Source organism: Sander lucioperca, chromosome 2 (assembly GCF_008315115.2).
Source record: "Sander lucioperca isolate FBNREF2018 chromosome 2, SLUC_FBN_1.2, whole genome shotgun sequence".
In the NCBI taxonomy this organism is placed as follows: Eukaryota; Metazoa; Chordata; class Actinopteri; order Perciformes; family Percidae; genus Sander; species Sander lucioperca.
In genome coordinates, this window is record NC_050174.1 from 47,714,750 (window position 1) to 47,736,116 (window position 21,367).

The 21,367-nt window shown below is 41.0% G+C and overlaps 1 protein-coding gene across 4 annotated transcripts in view; it reads right to left on the bottom strand.

Annotated features, from left to right (window-relative positions):
- Positions 1-1,303: 1,303 nt before the first annotated feature.
- LOC116056590 (protein mono-ADP-ribosyltransferase PARP14-like) overlaps positions 1,304-21,367 on the bottom strand; it is a 28,637-nt gene continuing 8,573 nt past the window's right edge. Inside the window, exons 3-23 of one of the 4 annotated variants that reach the window (XM_031308773.2) lie at positions 20,437-20,464; positions 20,126-20,200; positions 19,627-19,794; positions 17,885-18,010; positions 17,697-17,798; positions 14,610-16,791; positions 13,886-14,029; positions 13,509-13,584; positions 12,575-12,805; positions 10,666-10,887; positions 8,937-9,051; positions 7,718-7,867; positions 6,266-6,328; positions 5,536-5,721; positions 4,608-4,811; positions 3,756-3,874; positions 3,331-3,566; positions 2,962-3,236; positions 2,574-2,716; positions 2,228-2,402; positions 1,304-1,986 (exon numbers count right to left, since the gene is read on the bottom strand). In XM_031308773.2, coding sequence (XP_031164633.1) covers positions 1,703-1,986; positions 2,228-2,402; positions 2,574-2,716; positions 2,962-3,236; positions 3,331-3,566; positions 3,756-3,874; positions 4,608-4,811; positions 5,536-5,721; positions 6,266-6,328; positions 7,718-7,867; positions 8,937-9,051; positions 10,666-10,887; positions 12,575-12,805; positions 13,509-13,584; positions 13,886-14,029; positions 14,610-16,791; positions 17,697-17,798; positions 17,885-18,010; positions 19,627-19,794; positions 20,126-20,200; positions 20,437-20,464 — 5,304 coding nt within the window. In that variant the 3' untranslated portion in view covers positions 1,304-1,702. Of the gene's footprint in view, positions 1,987-2,227; positions 2,403-2,573; positions 2,717-2,961; positions 3,237-3,330; positions 3,567-3,755; positions 3,875-4,607; positions 4,812-5,535; positions 5,722-6,265; positions 6,329-7,717; positions 7,868-8,936; positions 9,052-10,665; positions 10,888-12,574; positions 12,806-13,508; positions 13,585-13,885; positions 14,033-14,609; positions 16,792-17,696; positions 17,799-17,884; positions 18,011-19,626; positions 19,795-20,125; positions 20,201-20,436; positions 20,465-21,367 lie in introns of all 4 variants that reach the window. The other 3 variants (XM_031308774.2, XM_031308771.2, XM_031308772.2) reach the window with 3 other exon arrangements.

The window sequence follows — 21,367 nt, forward strand, 5'->3', positions numbered from 1 at the left end:
TTATCAAAAAGCATACCCATTTTTCTGAATATACTAATATACTGTATAACACTATTCCCGTTTTGACACGATTCAGATTTGTTGAACTGTCACTGCAAAACTCTACACACAAATCCCTTAATTTCTCGTTGCCTACACCATGTGGTCATTTAGAAAGCACTAACATTTAATATTGTTCACTTAAGTCAGCACAGCTCGAGTTTAACTAGCACACAATTACCCAGGTGGAAACACAAAGAGTCTAAAATGAGCACACACCAATCACAACCTTTGATAGATAAAGGGCCCAAGTCAGGTCATTCCATTTTGGAACATTGGATCCAGAGAGACATGAAGGAAGAGGTTGAGGACACTGGAGAGGGGGAGGAGGAAGAAAAGGAGGAAGCACAGTAGGGAGAAGAGGAGGTGGCTGTAAAGGAAGAGGACAAGGTTGAGAAAGAGGACGAGGAAGGGGAGGGGAAAGGCAAGGAGAAACGAGACAAGCAGTCTCATCCCGGGTACAACCCATGTCCCTTATTTGATAGGTCCTCGCTCCTCGTGGAACAGGAAGTGGTTTTGTCCCTCCTCTGTGAAGGCTGTCTCAAAGCTCTTATTTCTACCCCAAGGAGCGAGCATCGAGGAGGGATCACCGAGGAGCTATAGCCGAGGAAACACGAGAGCAGCCTTCCCGGAAACCATGCAGCTGAAAGGGTTGCTAACGCCGCCCATACAGCTGACAAATTCATGTGATGCTTCAGAGTAAAGGACGTCTCATCCCTCTAAAACACATTTGCTCATTTCCTCTCCCCTCCCATAATTTCCTTGCGTCTCTCCCGTGCTTCCTCGGTGGAGGAAGGGAGGTAAGTGGAGGAGTCGGGGATGCAATTTAAGCGACATGAGATTCAGCTTCGGATGATATTCGGGCCATTCTAGTTAACCATGCCTGCATACTCTCCCTTGATAAACCCGATAGAGGATTTTTTTTTTTTTTTTTGCCGTGGTATAAAGTATGAGCATGAACATTATATCCATGTTCACCTCCTCCAGGCCATGGAAGAAGCCTGCCTAGACATTTCAAGTAATGCGTGCCCCTCGGTGTGGGTCCTCTCACCAGTGTGTAAGACTATGTTGCAGTGTTTGTGTGTTTTTGAGGGCTTGTGTGTCATGTCTGAAGGCAAAGTTTTTCAGCAAGATTGAATGGTTTTGAGTGGAGAGCTTCATTTTGACCTGAAAATAAGAAGTTTGGGGTAATTGGGTGAGAAGTTATGGATTTGTGTTTAAAGTTTTGAGATAAGCAGGCATAATTTCAAGAAATGTGTTTAAGCAATCAAGAAAAACTGTAATACATCAGCTAACAAGAGAATTTCACAAACTGCCGCAGTGATCCTTTAATAAAAGGCATTTCAGACTATATTCCATTGAAAAAAAAACAATAAATGTGATAAATGTCAGATGAAGGAAAATAAAGAGTTTTAAAATATTCTTGTTCATGCTTTTGTTTTCTAGCAAACTTTCATCCTTTCTTTTCATTTACTCATGTAGTGGGTGAAACCAAATCAAGTAAATGGAAAGTTCCCCTTCAGGAAATATGCAATGTTACAATATTACATAATAATTTGAAATTGTTTTTGTGGACTCAATTGTAATTCAAACTAAAACACAAATAATAGAATTTTCATGACATTTTCATCAGAATTGCAGCACAGTGTAATTATAGCTTCATTCATGTAAATGTGATCAGGTATTCTGGGTATGCCTGAATGTCATTAAAGACTACAAAAATGGCTGGATTGGTTTTGTTATCTGCAACACTGTCATACAGGTCTGCAGCTTTCCTGGAGTTCTTGGAGGGCGGGGTGATCAAGCCACCTTTTCCCTGGGTGAAGTCTCCGACCAGGACCCTGGCCACGTACATGCGCTTCTGGCCATTGGCGTCAGGTTGGGCGTAGCCTTGTGCTGAGTAGGTCGGGTCTACCGCAAAGTAAGATCCATTGCCATACATCGCACCTACGAGCAAAATAGGGGACGCCCAGACTGTATTACTAAATAAATACATCAATATAGTGTTTGTTCAGTAAGAAGACTGCTTCTCCACTTGATCTCCATGAAACTTGAAAGATTGTTTAAATATAATTTTGTAGTAGTGACATATTGTTGCACTGTGTACATTACTATCATGAACAAAGAAATGTGTTACATTACGGTACATTGATCAAAAATCTATTATTTTTAAATATTCTTCGGTTACCATGTGCTCCTGCGTAGCTGCGGTTGAAGCCTTGTTTGTTGATGAGATCAATGGAGGTGGCTCCGGTGCCGTGGAACAGCACCCTCTCGTTGTTTGTGTGTTTGTTCTTCACCTCCATTTGTTTCTTCATCAGCTGGTAGCTCTGCCACAGTGTCGTGTTTTGGACTCGTTCAATCTGCCAACACAGTTACAACACATGACTCATTCTCACTGTATTGGCTGCATAGGTTTTTTAAATTTGCTTCTGTTTTCTTTTAGTGTGACCCATTTGTTTTTTCCAAGTGGTGGAAATTATCCCTTTATGTGTTTTTCTGAATTTGCAAAGCATATCAGAAACTGAACATACACTGATGATGTTTGCAGCGAGACCGGTCTTTGTAAGCTCCGTCACCACATCGTTGTATTCTTTGGATCCTGGAGTCAGAGGAACTCGTTTGAGGAGGGCGCCTTTCATGTCATCCCAATTTGATGGCAGGGCGTCGTCATCTGCAAAGAAAATCATAAGAGTGTTCATTTTTAAGGTAAGATACACTTTTACACAACCTGTGTCTTATATTTTCATAGTTTCCATTCATATCACTGTTTAGATATTGTATAATAAAGTGGATCTCTGAGGTTTTTCCCCATGTGAAGAGCTGCTTGTGCTTCTATTATTATATGTTTCTAATCAGCTCAGTGTGAAACTGGACATTTTTAATGAAAATGGAGTAAGTAAAACCGATAAAATCCCTCACCTTTCATCTCTTTTCTATGTAGCTCCATGGATTTACGCCCACTTGCTGACACTGCTTTTCTAAGCATTACTTGAGCATGGTACTTCTCGTTGTTGATCTGGATCGTCACACTTTGTTGTTTCTTCTCCAGAGCCTCTTCCAGGTTGAGGTTGGTGTAAATGTCAAAGGGTACCATCACCCCGGTGCTGATCTCAAACTGCCACTCTACCAGTCCACTCAGCAGCAAGGCCTTGCTCTTCAAGTTCTCCGACCTCTCCACCTTGCGGATGATGTCCCTAATGGTCAGAAAAAAGGAATATGTTAACATTTGGTACTCTGGACTGAAGCTTTAATGCATATTTGTTCTTCTCCATGAATTGATTTGCTGACCTGACTGCAGACTCAGCGGTGTAGACGTCTCTGGTCAGACCCTCTAGGTGGATGTTGGACTCCTGGTCCTCCATCCCTCGGTTCAGACTGATGCTAACCGTCAGTTTCCTCTGCAGGGAATTTAGCTGGTCCAAGTCGGCCTGCGACAGCTTACTGATGTACTGGTCTGTGATGGTTCTCTCCGCCTGCTCAGCCACAATCAGCTCTTTAACCCTTTTCTTAGCCTGACTCACAGCCTGCAGTGGTGGGGTAACAGTTGTGGAGTTCGGTTACAAACCAGCATCGCTACTAGAACATTTTCATATTGTTACACTAAACTTCTCTTATGTTTTCTGCTTGTGTGAGTGAGTGACTGACTGGCCTCAAGAATCAAAAAATCTTTTCAAAGCAAAGAGCTAAAGCTAAGTGAATAACTGCATGTTCACCATGTCGTTGTCGGCACACAGCTGAAACACTGTGGGCTCAAACTCCTCTCTCTCCAGAAACAGGTCATCAGTGCTGGGTCGCTCCTCCACAAGTCCCATAAAAAACGAAGTGACAGTGTCTGAAACAACGTAAAACAACATAATAGCAGTATGTGAGACATGTTTGTACGGCAGAGATTACAAATTCACAACAAACGCAGTGTTTTTACTAGGGTGTGTGACGTATTAAGAGATTTAAAGGATGATGAGATTCTGTTTTGTTCTTATAGTCAACAAGCTCAAGAGTTATTTGAATACACAAAGAAGTACTTGATCTTGTGTGTGTGTCACAGCCTGATATATCTTCTTCCTCTGTGTTGCACTGAGTGACATGTTCCTTCATTACCATGAACACACACTGTAGTTCATTTTTGACTAAACCCCACATACACTGCCACATATACTCACTAGAGCACTGAATGTGGATTAATCCGCCGCTGAAAATGGTCACCAACAAAGTCACCATTTCCTCCTGTTTGTTTGATAACAACTACAGCGACTAGCTGTTTTAGTAAATACTAATGAAACTATACATCTGTATTTTTAAAGATGTACGTCTTCAGCAGGAACCACTGGGCTTATAGCTGAGAGCCACAGACAGGGAGTCAGACAGTATTGAGAGGTGGACTGACATGTTGATGATTTGAGACTGCACAGGAGATTGTGACAATAAAAAAGACAGACTAAACACCAGAATTAAACTCTGAGAAAGAAATAACAGAATAATGCCTCAGAGCAAACTTGATTAAAACAAACAGTAAAGAAATGATAAAAATAATCACACATCTAGAGTAGGTGGAGTTTACTAAATACCTTTGATCTTGGTGAAGGCGCTCTTCTCCTCCACCTGCTCTCTCTCTCTCCTCTTCATGCTCCTGTGAAACTCCGCCATCATGAACGTCTGGAAGATCAGGATCTTTACGCTGCCAACAAACCTCGGGTGCTTCTTCCTCACAAAGTCCACCACCCCATCCACCATGGCGTCTGCCACCGCCGACGGGTTGACCCCTCCCTGACCTAACGGGCAGACAAGGACCGGTGGTGATGATGATGATGATGATGATGATATGATGATGATGATGATGATGATGATGATGTTGATGATGAGAGGATTGGCATAGTCTGTGAAACTTGATGGTGTACACTACAGACTAACAGTCTAAAGTCCTGCTTCTTTTAATTTTAATACTTTAAGTACATTTTGGTGATAATACCTAAGTGCATTGACTTCAGCAAGAAAATAAATTCCTTTAACTTGTAATGGAGTACTTATAAGTACATCATGGTATTGGTACTTATTTTTGGGGGCTTTTCTGATTCATCCTCTTGGGATCATGAATGTCCACAGTGCAGTACAATAACAGCTGCTTAATTTTAATATTTGATGGTTGATGTGACACAAACTCTGTGTAGACAGAATGTACTGTACCTGCACATCACATCAAATGTATCTTCTGTCAGCTTTAATACAGTGAGATGAGTGAATATCAATAGTGAAATTAAAGACTGTAAATCCAAACAACATGGCTGCACAGGGAACTGATAGAAATGACTAAACGAACAAATTAAAAGTAAACCAGTGAGATGAAAAAGGAAATGTTTGAGAGAAGTTAGACTTCTCTCTCGTCTCATTACAGTCCCTTCACGAGAAGACTTCTCTTTGAAATACACTCAGTAAAAGTTAAACAAAGCTTCAAACAATAACTGATGTGTATACTGTGTAGTTTCTGCCTTCACAGACCTGTTCCCAGGGCCGGGAAGGAGACAGAGCTGAACTTGTTCTCCTCGCAGAACTTTAGCACTTTGTAAACCACATCCTTAATCTTTGCAGGATCATTCTGGCCGACAACGTGGATAATGTGTGTGCTGGGCAGCTGGCCGGCCGACGTCAGGATAAACGGATCAGGCTGGTAATTCGGAGAATTTACTACAGAGAGGAACCAAACATTACTCATAACACAGCCATCAGGACAGCAAACATTAGTGCACGAAAACTAGTAAACAAGCTAGCAGAGAAGTTGAAATTAACGGGGATGAATTTTACAAATATTTACTTGGCCTATACTTAGACTCAAGTTAAAATAGTTACCTAAATTGTATGGATAAACAAATTAAACAACTAAAAGTAATAGATGAATGATTAAAATATAAGTGACAAGGATAACAAACTTGGCCAAACCAACCTAAACATTGAGAATTACTTTGCATTTGTCAAATCAATCAAACATCAATTCAAATAAACACATCTGAAACATCACGTAGCATTTTAACTCATCTGAGAGGTGCATCAGACAAAAAAGTTTGAGTTTTGCATTAACCCAAATAATACTGCTCTCTATCAGCAGAAGAGCAGTTGTACTGGGACGTTCCCAGTTGTGACTGGGCTGAACTGTGGGAATGTAAAGCAGGGAGATGCTGAAAAAAGAGCAAACAGTGTGTGGATAAATAAAGGTTAAATTCCAGCTCCATACCAATCTGTGAGCACTCCAGCTCAACTGTTAGTCCAGCGCTGTCCAAGATGGCCTTCGACACTCCTGGGGTATTATAGAAGAAGAGTAAGAGTAATAAATGATGCTGCTGTAAGTTATTAAAATTTAAACGTCAAAACATGTTGTGTTTTTTATTGAGGTACATGTGAGAGAGACTTACAGACAGAGACTCAAAACATCCTTTGTTTTGTTTTGTTTGTGGTCAATGTAATGTTATCGCTGTGTGATATTTACTTTATTTTTAAAGTGAGACAATGTAACTTCTGCTTTGCATTTAAGCTTAGATCGGGCCCAAAAAAATCAAGCCCGACCCTACCCGAGCCCGTGCACGTTGTGTCCGAGCCCGGCCCGGCCCTTCCCGACACATTAACTGTAATTATGAGCCTGAGCCCGATTTAAACCCGACACTTTTTTAATACGTGGGTCGTTCTCAACTACAATTCTGAGTTGTTTGAACTACAGAAATCTGTTTAGAATTATCTTAATGAATAATGCAACAAGGACAAAGCAGGTAAACTGCGTTATTTGTTTATTCAGAATGGAATGGATCGCAAATGGATCCGAATGAAGAAACGTAAAAAAACCTCGACCCTTGCTCCCTCAGCCGAATAGTGTGGGTAACAGATTCAGGCAGCAACATTATCAAAGCCCTGGAACCATATAGGAGACTTTCTTGTCTCGATCACCTAATTAATACTGTCCTTCACCACGGTCTGCATGCTGACGCACTGGCCGACAACGCGCTGGATATAGGAGAGACCATATCTGCTGCTAAAGGACTCGTGAGATAGACCTATCTGAAACAATCTGGCCTGGTTGCGCAATTATCGAAGACAGTGCTGCAGATGGGTGAGACACGATTTAGCACAGTTTACCTCACACTCAAGTCAGTGCAGGACATACATCCAAAGCTACGGGAGAAGCTGGAGAGGCATAGCTTTCTCCCCACCGAATAAGGCTAATAAAGTAATGATTAAAAAAACACAAATACTTGATGAAGGGCCTGGCCCGGCCCGAGGATAGTGGCGGGAAATATTGGTCAAGTTCAGGCTCGGGCTCGGGCAGAGGATCTAAACTCTACTTTGCATTGCATTAAAGACATTATATATATTCAAAATGTCCCCACTGCATTACCACACTGTGAAAAGGAAAGAAGACATGATGTTGATTGATGGATTATTTCTGCAAGTTTCAAGTCTCTGCAAGTCAATTTTCATTGAACTTAACTGAAACTAATGACAGCCTGGTAAGGAAGGTAATACAGTACTTTGAAAAAAAAAAAAAAAAAAGATTGTGTCATTTGGAAAAAGGTGATGTCAGTGATGTAAAGTAAAAATGGGATGGTCCTTTTGGATTTTTTTTAATTTTTATTAAATGTTCTACAAGGTTTGTTGGGTAAGACCAACAAGATGACGAGGAGAAATAAAGACTCACCTGATTTTAGGGTAAAGCCCTGATTGGAGGAGTTGATGATGACATCACAGACCTCCTTGGTGATGTCTCCAGATGACACCTCAAGGGTGAGCCGACCCATCTGCATCCGATACACACCGAGGGAGGGGGACGACACCTGACCAAAGGAGGCTGACACACACACACACACACACACACACACACATCTCATCTCAGCTTTATTATATATATATATATATATATATATATATATATATATATATATATATATATATATATATATATATATATATATATTAGTGCTGTCAGTTAAACGCGTTATTAACGGCGTTAACGCAATCCCATTTTAACGGCGTTAATTTTTTTAATTGCGAGATTAACGTTCTTTTTGGCAAAGCAAACTTTGTAGTTTTTTTCACATGCTGTTGCAACAACTAGTAACGTTAGAAAAACTACAACACCACACCGGATCTAGCTAGACCGGAACCAAAACAACAGGCACGCCACACACACTTGTCTGGGCTTGCGAGCCGGCCAAAGAGTAGTAGGCTAACGTTACGTTTTTGAGTAGATGGCGAGCGGGAGACGGCGAAATGGATGCCAGTAAGATTCTGAATAGAAAGTTTACTTTTAAAAAGTTGCCAAATGGTTCCATTGACAAGACCAAAGTGATCTGTGTGTTTTGTCGTTGTGAACTGAGCTATCATCGCAGCACGTCCAGTTTGATCACAGCTGATGCGAATTCTCCGCCCCCTCGTCAAAGCCAGGCGACAAAAGCACAAAGCAAGCCGATCCACTTTTCTATGTTGATAAGAGCATTAAAATGAGAAAAAATAATTGGAAAAAAAGAAATATAGGAACATTTAGAATAGATAAAAATGTGCGATTAATTGCGAGTTAACTACGACATTAATGCGATTAATCGCGATTAAATATTTTAATCGTTTGACAGCACTAATATATATTTGTGATCAGAAGATTTAGAGTTAAACAATGAACTGCAAAAACTAGTTTGAGCCAGGTGATCTGGAGGCTCAAAACGTTGTTCTGTCTAAAATCATCAAATTAATTACATTCACAGGTTGACGTCTAAAATAATCAATAATTTGACCCTTCACATTCTCAAATCTGTATTTAAAGATTACTTCTGTTTGATTTGTTTTGTGTTTTCTCAACAGTTTTGTTGTTCATAAAATTCCACATGAAGATAAAATAAATGAAAAGTGTGTAGGCTTCTTACCTGAGGACTGTTGTGATTGGCTGACTGATGGCCTAACTGGTGCCTCATTAAATTCCTGAGCTTCATTTTGGATATTTCTCTGGCCAGTCTGACCTTTGAACTCCCTGGTGAAACACTGACAAACAAGATGTTGGCACATGATTTTAATACAGGTGATTTCATACAGGTTTGCTGCTCAATACCTGCTTGCATGCATCTCTCTGGGTATGAAAGATTTATCATTGCACTTTTCATTTTCAGACTCGTGATAAACAGTTTGAAACAAAGAGGATCAAAATCAATGCAGCAGAACCAGAGATGACATGTTTTATTTCACACTTTCATCCTCATCAAAACCTGGGGCCTACATTACCCACAAAGCAACTTCATTGCTGGCAGTTGCATAATAGTAGTGTGTTCCATTTGTACTCGGATTTTCTGAGGTCAAAGTCGGAAACACCATCATACATTACGTTACATTACATGTCATTTAGCTGACGCTTTTATCCAAGGCGACTTACAATTGCTATATATGTCAGAGGTAACACGCCTCTGGAACAACTAGGAGTTAAGTGTCTTGCTCAGGGACACATTGGCTGATGTATCGCAGTGGGAATTGAACCCAGGTCTCCCACACCAAAGGCATGCGTCATACCCACTGCGCCATCATCACCCCACAAAATCCAACACGCCCCGTGCATCAACAGTTGTGAAAGCTGTAGTAGGGGTGCAAGATACTGTATATCGACTCAATATAGTTATTGCAATATATCGAAAGTGTCACAATAAGTATGCAATATTTTATTTATTTTGTGGAGCGCTGTGTCCCGTCCGTTGGCTGTGTGGCTTAGTTGTGTTTGATTTAGAGCCCACTTGAAACGCTATAATGATCATGTTTCATTGGCCAATTACCGTGCCACTTGCACATGTTAGTACACGTCAGCGCACGAGTCCACTACGTGACAAAACTATGGAGCGTACCACGTGTGTGCATATTGAGTGTAAGTGAAGTTGTGTCCTGTTCTCTTTATTTATTTATTTATTTATTTTATACTGTCCAACCAGTAAAACATGTCCTGTTCTGTAGACATGGTCCTTATTTATTTATTCATGTTGGACCAGTCCAATATGACAGTCAGTTGAAATAAACCTTGTGTTGTAAGAAAACTTGTTTAATTTGTTATGAATCTATTTTGATGCGTTTTCCCGTAACTTTTGTAATTTTACATATGTTTAAAAATATCAAAATTAATATCAATATCGCAATATCACATTTTGTCAATATTGTGCAACCCTAAGCTGTAGTAACGTACAGTTATAATCACTTCTGTCTTATTTGTGTCTCACTAAATCAGTTGTACACACAGTCCTGTCCATCTTCTATAGGTGGACATGTTGCTACGCTGTCTGTTGTGAAAACAAACAGCGTAATGCGTTGTTATAAACTGGCATTGCTAACAATGGCTAACCTGGCTAGAGCTAATGAAAACAATGAAAATCTTGTAAATGGAACGCATTTAACTCCGGTGTGATGTCATTCCCAGCTTCGGCTTCCGAGTTCCGAGGTAATTGGAACACACTATACTATAGTGACTATAGATTGTGGTGTTTAATGCTAATAGCAGCTAATGTAGCCTGCAGCAGAGATGAGCAGCGGGCTACAGAGGTCTCACTTCACTCTAATTTCACACCTCAAGATTTTTTTTACTTTAATACTTAAACATGCTGTCTTTAACAAAATGAAACTCACATCCACCGTTTGGCTGTCACTCGGGTGAACAACGATGGCCACCTCTCTCAGATAGCGAGGAGTTTTCCTGCGGCTGTATGAGTGGATCTCCTGCAGCAGGACTCTGGATACCACGTCTCTGGGGAAGCTCAGGTTTCCTGTGCCGATGGCCGGGAAGGACAGCGACGCCATCCGATTTTTCTCAGCATTCTCCAGACAATATCTGATGATGGATATTAACTCCTGAGACAAAAAGACAACACACAGAACAAGTAAGGTTGGACCACAAAGACTGTGGACATGGAGCCTTTCAGGTCCAATATGTACATTTACTCAGGTACTGTACATGAGTGGACATTTGAGGTGCTTTACTTAAGTATTTTCATTTAATGCTATTTTATACTTCTACTCAGCTTTAGAGTGTTTAAGGAGAGACACCCCAGGTCCTTATTAATATATTAAACAGTGCAATGTCTAATATATATTTCCTACGTGCAATACTGTGAATTCAACAGTTCAATCTGTCTACTTAACTATATCTTGCTTTATGTTATTGCACCATCCCCTTTGCTGCTATAACACTGCAAATGTGTCCACTGTGGAACTAATAAAGGAATATCTTAAATGTGGAAAACCAGATGTGATATGACTTCATTGCCAAGGTATAGGCTACTTGTCACAAAAGTGAAAGGAAATGGTTGTCACGTTGAGAATCATTGCTAACGCTCATTCTCCTGTCTCCTCATATTGATCCACATGAATCCCAATTGTATGATTGTATGAAAATAATGTTATGCAAGATAGCCATAAAGGCCAAATGGTGCGCTGCTTTAAATGAATTGTGGGATGGCATTATCTCCTTTCCTTTGATAAAGGATGGTCCAGTGTACTCTATGCTAAAGGTAATGAGAAAGGAAGCGTTGAAGTACCTTTCCTTAGCATTTTTAGAGAATTCCACCAGCTCTTATAATGGCTGCACCTTAGGCTACATTTACATTGCAACGTTGTGGTTAAAAAACGAATATCTTTTGCTACGTTTACACCTCTCTGGTGTTTCAGAGCCCCTGAACCAGAAAAATTTGAAAACACTTCTGACCCGTTTTGGTTTGGAATCTGCTGGGTTGTGTTGCAGTCTCAAGACCTTTGGAAACACACCTTATGTTTCGCCGCCTGATTGGGTCATGACGTCTCGTTCTCTGAGACTAAGCTACTAACGTTACCATGGCAACTACCAACAACGGGCTATACATGCAACTATACATGCTGTCTCCTGTTTACCCCGAATATGCCCAGTATTCGAGAATGTTGATGAGATATGTGGCTTGGGGGGTTAGTTTAAACAGAGATTAGTTCTTCTACTGGAGCTAAAAACACTTGGGTGCACGGAGGTTGCTTTTGGCTCTCCTTAAAAACCAAAACATAGCAATCTAAAGGTAGCCTTACATATATCCAGATCATTTCACTCAGTTAGGAAAAAAAATTACTATTCGCCAGCAGTCATGTTAACCTGTGACATTTAACCTGTGAATGTCTAGGGGCTCATGGGAAATGGTGTTCAATAAAGGTTGCTAAAAACTGAAATATTGAATAAACAACAATTATTATTACCAACCTTAACAAAACATAAGGATTGAAACACACAACATACTGTTGATAAGGGGACTGTTGAGGTTTTGTTGCTGGATTTGTAGTTATATGTATATAGTTTTTTTATAAAGAGGTTTTCTTACTTCAGAATCTAGAAGTTGTGGTTTCACTTTGGCTCTCTATTAGACTACAGCTGTAGTCCTCTGATGCTCAAAACATTATTTTTCAGTGGAATATCTCTTCAGGTTTATCCTATCAGTGCACTCACCTTACATCAAATGTCTCTGGACTGGAGTATGACCCAGCTGCCTAAAATTAAATTCCTTTGACTGAAAACCCTCACCTCCTGGCCGGCTCCGTTGTTCCAAAACGGGCAAACAGCATGATAGACTTTCTGACACTTGAGGTTGAAGCCGTCGGTGATGACGACATCGCCGTACGGCAGTGCTCTTGCCCTGGCTTCGGACCGAACAGCTGACTGCAGGCCGTGCCCGGCCGCCTGCAGGATCGCTTTGGAAACAGCTCCCTGGTTCAGGTTCATGTCCTCTGAGATGGTGTTGACGATGACGTCAGTCTGTGGACCAAAAACCACAGCATCGTACACAAGTTAAAGGCTATAACTGAGAGGATAAGAAGATTCATTTTAGACAACCAATTTTTCTTTTAAGTCATTTCTCAAGTAGTACAGCTTCAGAATGATCAGAGGAGTTTGTTGTTGAGGCACACATTCAGTAAAGGTCTGTGCAGCAGGAAACCTATTCACCGACTATGTCTAATAACGCAGGCTTGGTATTTGGACGCACACTCTAATCTTCTATCTGTATGGAAAACCATGCAAATCAAGTGACACACAATTACTTAGAGACAAGCAGAGATTCAACCATGTTTGGAGTATGCGGTGCCTTCAGACTTGGCAAATAACGATGCAAAGTAGACTAGACTTAGTTTAGTGGTTTTGAAAATCTAGAGAATCTGTTTGTTTCCAGTCTGTCAGCAATTACTTTGATGAGTAGAACAATATCATAACCAACAGAAATAATGGACAAAACGAAAAATAAGATCCAAGTTTAACGAGTGTAATTGTCCTTGAAGCCAGAGTTGCATTCACAGGAACTTGTCAGAGAGAATTATTGCCATCTGGTGGATATTTGTATCTAAACCCCCGCACTTGTCAGAATCATGTATCATGAGTTAAGACACAGACATCAATACAAGTTGGTGCAGTGAACGGTTATTCAAATGATGCTTTTAAAAGGCAACACAGCGTCAGTACTCACAGTCTGGTCCTGAATGTTTCCTTTCCACAGAACAATCTTCAGACCCTCAGCTGTGGTCTGCTCCATCCTGCCCGACCTACAGCCAATCACAGGACAGGACTGATGTCACCACAGTGAATGAAGTCACCATTACTGCATCCAAAGTTTGTTTTTGTGACTCAAAAAGACAAAAATCTGTGAACATGTTAGCGCACTGTACAGGTAATGTGGCTCTCTATTTCTTATTTTTACATGTTGGTGTTTTTCTCTTGTTGGATTTACATTGGTCTTGAATTGTTTCTGACCCTATGACGGACCGGGGTCTTTAAAACCTTACTGAGGAGCAAAAACTAAATTACAGAAAAGAAAGATAAGAAGAAGAAGAAGCAGAACCTTACCCTCCATGTCCTCCAGCTCTCGTGTTACCTTGCAGACCTCCCTGTAATCCAGCTCCTGTCCCCTCAGCCCTCTTTCCACGCCCTCCTCCTTTACCAAACCGGCCGCCCCTGGGCGAGTGGCTCTGACCTCGACTCACCTGATATCCGCTGGGGATGAACAATAAAGTTTTAAGACACAAAAACACACCTTCAAACAAGTCTGTCTGATTCAAACGCTGTTTCAAATGTAGCCTGGCTCTGTCCAAAAGTAACACAAATCCACCAACTACCACCTCTCAAGCTCCCTGAGTAACATGTTAAATCTTATTTGTTTAACATGTACAGAAGGCCATGTGTAAAACGGACAATTTGTCAATTTACAGGGAAATTAAGGTGTCCCACTATTTCTTTGCTGTGAGCATCACTTCCTGGAGTCTCAGCTGGTTGCCTTCCAACTGCTCAGAGCCAAGAAATGCCCTGTAAAACATCCAATTGATGTTTTTACAGTTTGGTTTTTGTACATGTATGAGGATTTTTTTTTTGTATATTTGGACAGAGCCAGACTAGCTGTTTCCCCCATTTCCAGTCTTTATGCTAAGCTAACCAGCTGCTAGCTGTAGCTTCATATTTGCCAAGCAGATATTTCCCAAAATGTTTAACTATCCTTTAAATATGCATCTTCAAATCCATGTTCTAATCAACAGTAAAAGTTCATTATGATAAAAAAAAAGTTTCTTAAATTTACCCTGAAGCCCCAGTGCCTCTTCCTCCTGCCGCATGTGGTACCGTCATAGTAGGTCCGAGGTCCATGAACTCTCTGTTGACAGCTGTGGCCAGGACTCTTACGGTCTTATCATTGTTGTCCACCAGGTGAATCTCCGTCAACAATCTTGGACCTCCAGGTTTGTCACAGTACTCCCGCACTGCCTGAGCTATGGTCTCAGCACAGAGTTCAACAGGAAAACCAAACACACCTGAGCTGATCGCTGGCAGTGCAATGGTGGAGCATTTCACTCCCTCTGCTTGTGTCAGACTATTTTTAACAGCAAACTTCAGACGTGACACTGACATCTTCTTGTCAAAGTCAGAAAAACGTGGGCCGACTGCATGTACAATGTATTTGCAAGGCAGGTTACATGCACCTGTAACGATGGCATCACCCGGACGTAGTTTTCCATTTTTGGCAACGTAGTCATTGCTGATTTTCTGCAGCTCGGGTCCTGCAGCCTTTAGCAGGGAAAAAGCCAGGCCGCCAATGTGCTGTAATTCCTCATTAGCTGCGTTGACCACCGTGTCCACGTGGAAGCTACAGATGTCTGCCTTGCTGACTGAAATCAGAACTCCACTCGTGGTCTTCACTTTGCAATAACAAAGGTCATTGTCTTCCTCATAGTTCTCTTCCTCCTCTTCGTCTTGATTCTCTGGACGAAGCATCACCACACAGCTCAGCTCTGTCATTATTGTAGACAGGAACAGGCTTCCTTGAGTCTGGAAGTACTTCTTAGCTCCAGGTTTATCCACAATGAAATCGTCAGTGGAGAGAGCACTGGTCAGTTTCTGAAAGCACATTTTGGCTTTCTGGACGTGAAGACGAGCCCCAGCGAGGGTGATTCTTGGCCTCACTGGATCAAAACGGACTTCTACATCATTATCCTTGGCAATACTGGACCAATCTTGTGACTTTTTCTTGTCAATGAATTGAACAACAGCGCATGACTCGACACGAATGATTTCTTGAACTCGTGAGTAGTTCACAATGAATTCCTTCAGACTGCTGCTGACCTCTTTCACTGGATTCAGGAAGCCGGCCACGGTTACTTTGTCTCTCCTCTCTGGGTGGATCTGAATGGCCACTGTTTTCTTCTTTAAGGAGTTGCAGGTGGCCAACAGCTGTTGGTTCAGGCTTACCCAGTTTTGAAGTTTAAGAACTTCCTGGTCTTCCACATCCAGAGTCTGTACGTCCAAAACCGTCTTCATCTTATTCTCTGCGACAGCGAGGACACTCTCAGAACTCCCGAACAGGAAAACCCCTTTGCTCTCAATGCTGTAGATGGCACTGATGCCTTGAGACGTGAACAGGTCCTGAGACATGTCCATGGGATCCACTGTCTTGAGAAAGTCTAGAAGATGTGTGGGGACATTCAGCTGCTTTTTACTCATAGCCATATTCTTCTCCAAGATCCACGACTTAGTCTGGTAAACCTCTGCAGGGAGTCCTGTAATGGTTAACGTCTGGGTGCCTTTATCAAAGGAGAGGTTCATGTCAGGGGAAATGTCCTGGGCAGCTTTCTGCACCCCACCCTGCTGCAGGATGTAGAACTCTGCAGGGGACATAACCATTACCTCAGAGACACCCTCTGTCTGCCGTTTCATCTGACTCATGGCTTTAAGAACAATGTTCTCCACAGGAGCCCTGATTTGTTTTATGTCGTTAGCTCGGCCAGCCACGGTCAAAATCCCCCTGGATGCATCCGGCACCAGGATGGCGTCTTCCCTGACAAGTGAACGGACCTCCTTCTCTGCAGCTTTCCATGCACGTGCGTTCGTTGTACATTCAAAGGCCATGTACTGAGCCATTTGCTGACGGAAGGCCTCTCGGGCGGTGCTCATCCAGTTATCTACATGTTTGGCCGTCAGACCTTTCTGCCTCAAAAAGCTCGGAAGAGGGCTGAGTTTCACCTCAGGGTTATCCAAGTCCACACTGCAGAAGTACGGACGCATCTGATCGTTTATGGTTTTTAACAGTTTCTTCATCAGGAGAAATTTCCAGACAACATGGTGAACGCTCTCTGTGAAGGGCTCGGGCATCTTCCATGTTGGTCGCTCGCTGCCGTATAGGGCGGTGCCCAGGGACTTGTAGTATGGATACACCTTGACAGAGATGGACCGCATCACAACGTCTTGTTTTATGCAAATGCTTTCCACAACTGCAGCAACACAGGGAATAATAAGAAAGCTCAGGTAAGTGGTTGTTCTATTTGTAGCTACAAGGCATTGAAATAACACTGAACTTCTTTCCAGGTCATAAGACACACTACAGTATATGGCCAAGGGTATGTGGACACCATTCTTCTTACATTTATTATTAAATTATATTTTAGATTATAGTGGTCTTCCAAGTTTGGGTTAGTCTCTTTCTTGTTTCAACATGAGAATATCCCCCGCACACAGCCAGCTCCATGAAGAAATGGTTTTCCCAGTTTGGTGTAGAAGAACTTCTGTACAGAGTTCTGACCTCATACACACGTTACATGCTTCACTCTCCATATCATTCACCAAACACATCCTCTCACTTTGGCGGTCTATTAAAGCCACAAAATGTACCCATCTCTCCCTCTGCCTTTTCAATGCTGCCGCTGCCCTGTATTGCTGCCTGCTCTTTCAGCCCCACTACCACCGCAACATTCACCTGCAGGCTCTTGGGGTGGGGGATCATCCCTCCCCAATATCTCATGTAAACATATCTGCTCGAGAGTAATGATATTGGAGCCTGAGCGCCAAACAATATGTTCTGCTGTTATAATACATTTCTAAATGAAATACTCTTGTGGCTGAAAGAGAGCAAACCCCTCCAGCAGGTTCAACATCTGGTGGGAAGCCCAAAACCAGATCAGTCAAGGCTGTTAGAGCAGCACATTAATGCCCATGTCGACCAAATCACAGGCTCAACTATCACATATAGGTCTATTCTTCTAGTGTCCACATACTTTCGGCCAAACAGTACAATTTCTATTGTATGTATGTACTTCAAGACATTTGTCTTAAAGTTAGAACACACTTTAACTTTTAATAACAGTGTGAAAAGCATGAGTAGTAAAGCTAAATGAAAAACCTTTGGGGTTGTTGAAAGTTGCAATGGCAGCCTGTTCAGTCGGAATCATGACGATATTTTCTGGCAGAGCCCAGCTCTTCTCAAAATACAGCTCCAACATGTCTGGAAAGAAATCAGATACAAATAATTTGTGACCACAGCAGCATAAATGTTGCAGACAGAAAACAGTTATTTAACAGTTTGTGTACCTTTAAGCACAGTCGGAGGAAGATTCTCCACTCGGACGCTCTCTGCTGCCTCCAGTGGCCGAGCGCTCAGTCCGCGTTTCTGTAGCTTCTGGCTGGACTCACCGACAGAGAGGAACTTCTCCACATCTGCAAAATACTCCAGATTACTCATTTAAAATGGAAACAGGCTCAGCAGGTGACAACTACAACTGTTGTTAGGAATAAATAAATACAACATGACTGATTCAGGGTCTCTAAATTAAATATTCTGTACTTGCTTCTTTGTGGATTCAGTTTCTAATTCTTTGGTTTTCCTTCTCAGATTAAAGAAAAGACATTAAAGACTAATAGTGTAGAGTCTTCTGCTGATTTGCATTGATGATTGATTCTGCATGTTTATAATCTCCAGAACAGCTTCTAAATGGACCTTGGGGTGAGCCTGTTTTGTCGTCTTCTGCTTCCAAGGTTACATCGTTCAAATTTCATTTTTACAAGAACTAAAATACCTGTATGATAATGTGGGTTATATAATAACATATAATCGATGCACTTGGAGATTTGTCTTTAAAGGTACACTGTGTAGTGTTTTAAGTATTTTATTAGCTAAAATCAATGTCTTCATTTATAAATATGTCCTCATTGGTGTAAAATGACCTCTGCCAATGATCTGACTTATCCTCGTAAGCGAAGAATTTCACCGCTAGATGGGAGAAATTCCTACACAATGTACCTTTAACTCTCAAATTTCAGAATAAAGTATTAACACTTAGTTAGTTTTTGTTAAATCTGATTGAATTTAATTCACATAAATGAGTAAATTATTATCTTAATCTTAATGAGAGATTAATGTTTTGACTCTATACTCATTTTGCCTTTATTTCACAATAAGAGCACACTGCTTTTTAAAGATAACTTCATCCAAGATTGACAAACCCAACCTCTGACAGGCAAACTGTTTTAATCTTAGCTATTTAACATCATGTTAGCCTGGATTTGTTTAAAAAGACAAACCGTCTGAGCCCGTACTTATCAAACACATAAAAGCTAACTTTTAGTTTAACTGGCAAACTTAATAACACTGAATAATACGATAGCTGAGACAACAAAAACAACACAAACATTTTGTCTATTTGCATTTCATTCGAACATTTGATAGGATGTTTCTTTTCTTTTTGTTTGCATTCCTCAGCGGTGCAAACAACACAAATATAGTACTAATTATATTATCCTTATTGTATACTGATTTCCCTGTTCATCTCCCAGCAGCAGAATGTCTTTCCTGCTTTGGGTTTAGTTTTCTTTCTGTTTCCATTTCAGGCAATTTCCTGTTATTTAAAAAGTCTTTATCTATCTATTAGAAATATGTTTGGTGTTAATTCCACGTTATTTGCCACTGGAGATATTAAGGATTTCACACAAATAAAATAAACTTGAAAACGTAATTCAGAAGGCTTCGTGATAGTTTTAAATATGGCTCAGTTTTGTGTTGATGTGGTGAAAGATATGAATCCGTATATTTACTGCAGTCTCGTAGTTATGACCGGCTCGCAGGCCAAAACAAAGCAGGGAGATGCACATCAAACTCAGTGTTAACCAACTGAAGTAAAAGGCAAACATAATGACAATGAGGTGTGGAAGTCAAGATCAGTGGTATATGAATGGAACACACACACACACACACACACACACACACACACACACACACACACACACACACACACACACACACACACACACACAGGCCCTGAGGCCGTCACACCAACCTGCAGGTTTGGTAAAGGTGACAACGGCTCTGTTAGTCTCCCAGATGATCTCCAGACTGTAGCAGCTCTCGTCCAAACCCGAGATGTTCTCCACCAGCATGGACAGCATGTCTGTGGACATGTTGTCTGACACGTTGTCCAACACCACAGCGACGCTCTGAACTGACTCTGAAAGGAGATAAATAAAAACCTGCTTCACCTCTGCTACCTCATTATTTCCATCTCAGGAATTTATCTGTTTGTTTTGAAATGTAGAAACTGAAAAATCTGACAAAACAAATGGGTAAGGATATATTTCACAGTATATGTTTTAAAAACAATATCATTTGAGAGAAATTATAAGGAAAGGTTAGAGACAGATATTACAGTTTAGTGTGTTGTATTGAGTTTAAAAGTAGTTGTTGATTTCCTTTCAAACACAAGTAAATTATTATGAATGCCTTGCATATTTCTGCATTCTCAGCTGACCTGCTGAACACTGACTAAAAGACTCTTTTACCCTCTTTGCTCTTTGCAGAAACTCCATTTCCAGGTTCATCTTCTGACTTCGGAGTCTTTGAATCTGTTGATGAATCTAATAAACAAGACAATCAGGTTTAGATGAATTATCTGCACACATGAACTCAATCAGACGTGGCAAAGAGTCCAGAGTGTCTAAGAATGCTAAAAATAAATAAACTGTGTGCTTAAAAAGATCTAATTCCAAATTAAAGACAGAGCAAACTATTCTATATGTCATTGTTTTAGACTATATGACTTTAAAAAAGGACCATAAAAACCAGAGAAACAGCAGACAGCTGGCAGTGTTACCTGAGACGTTGTCACTGTTTGTTGGACTCTGAGAAGTGAAAACAAAAACAACACTTTAATCACACAGAATGGAAATATGATTTTAGTTTGGCTGTGTCACTGGAAAATAAAACTTCACCTACTTCCAATGTGCATATACATAAAAATGATTATTATGGAGAAAGGTATATTAACTTTAAAAAATGCTTTTATGCTCATCTTATTTAAATAGTGTGTTGCTGTTTAATAAAAGCTTTTTAACACCCTTGGGATTTATAACAAGTGATAACCTAGAAATCTAGACGCACCCTAGCGGCAGCAAATGTAATTCGCAGCCAGGGTCAGTCTAGCAACTCTCCGTTGGCTTGTGAGCTGGAAAAACCAAATTCTGGTCAGGCCAATCACATCGTGTATAGAGTCGGTAGGCAGGCTTAACATAATGATGGCAGAGTTGCGACGGTTCCGCGTGAATTCCCTGCTGCTTGAAAACAAAGAAGATGACTGCTGCTGCTGGCGAACGGCAGTCGTTCGAATCAGCTTTGGCCGCGACTCTGGAAGACTTGGAGTTAAGCACTGAAGTCATTCTTAAAAAAGGAAGATGTGTTCGGAGTTTTGCCGACCGGATAGGCAAAGGTTTAATCTATCAACTAGCGTTGATCATGTTGGCTATGAATGCAGAGGGAATTTGAAAGACAACTGTTTATCCCGCCCCTCGGATTGAGCCCTGCCAATGGTGAGGTCCCAGACCCAACATCTTGATGTGGGTCTGGCTTGTCAGGCTAAACAAGTGCATCTGTACAACAAAACAAACTAGAAAATGCATTTCCTGCAGAAAATACGTGGGAATGCTGAATAGCTGAATTGCTAAAGCTAAACTGGATGAATAGCTTAAATCCGTAAGAAGAAGTTAAAGTAGTGATAATAGTTGAAAAAGTATGAATTTCCTTAAAAA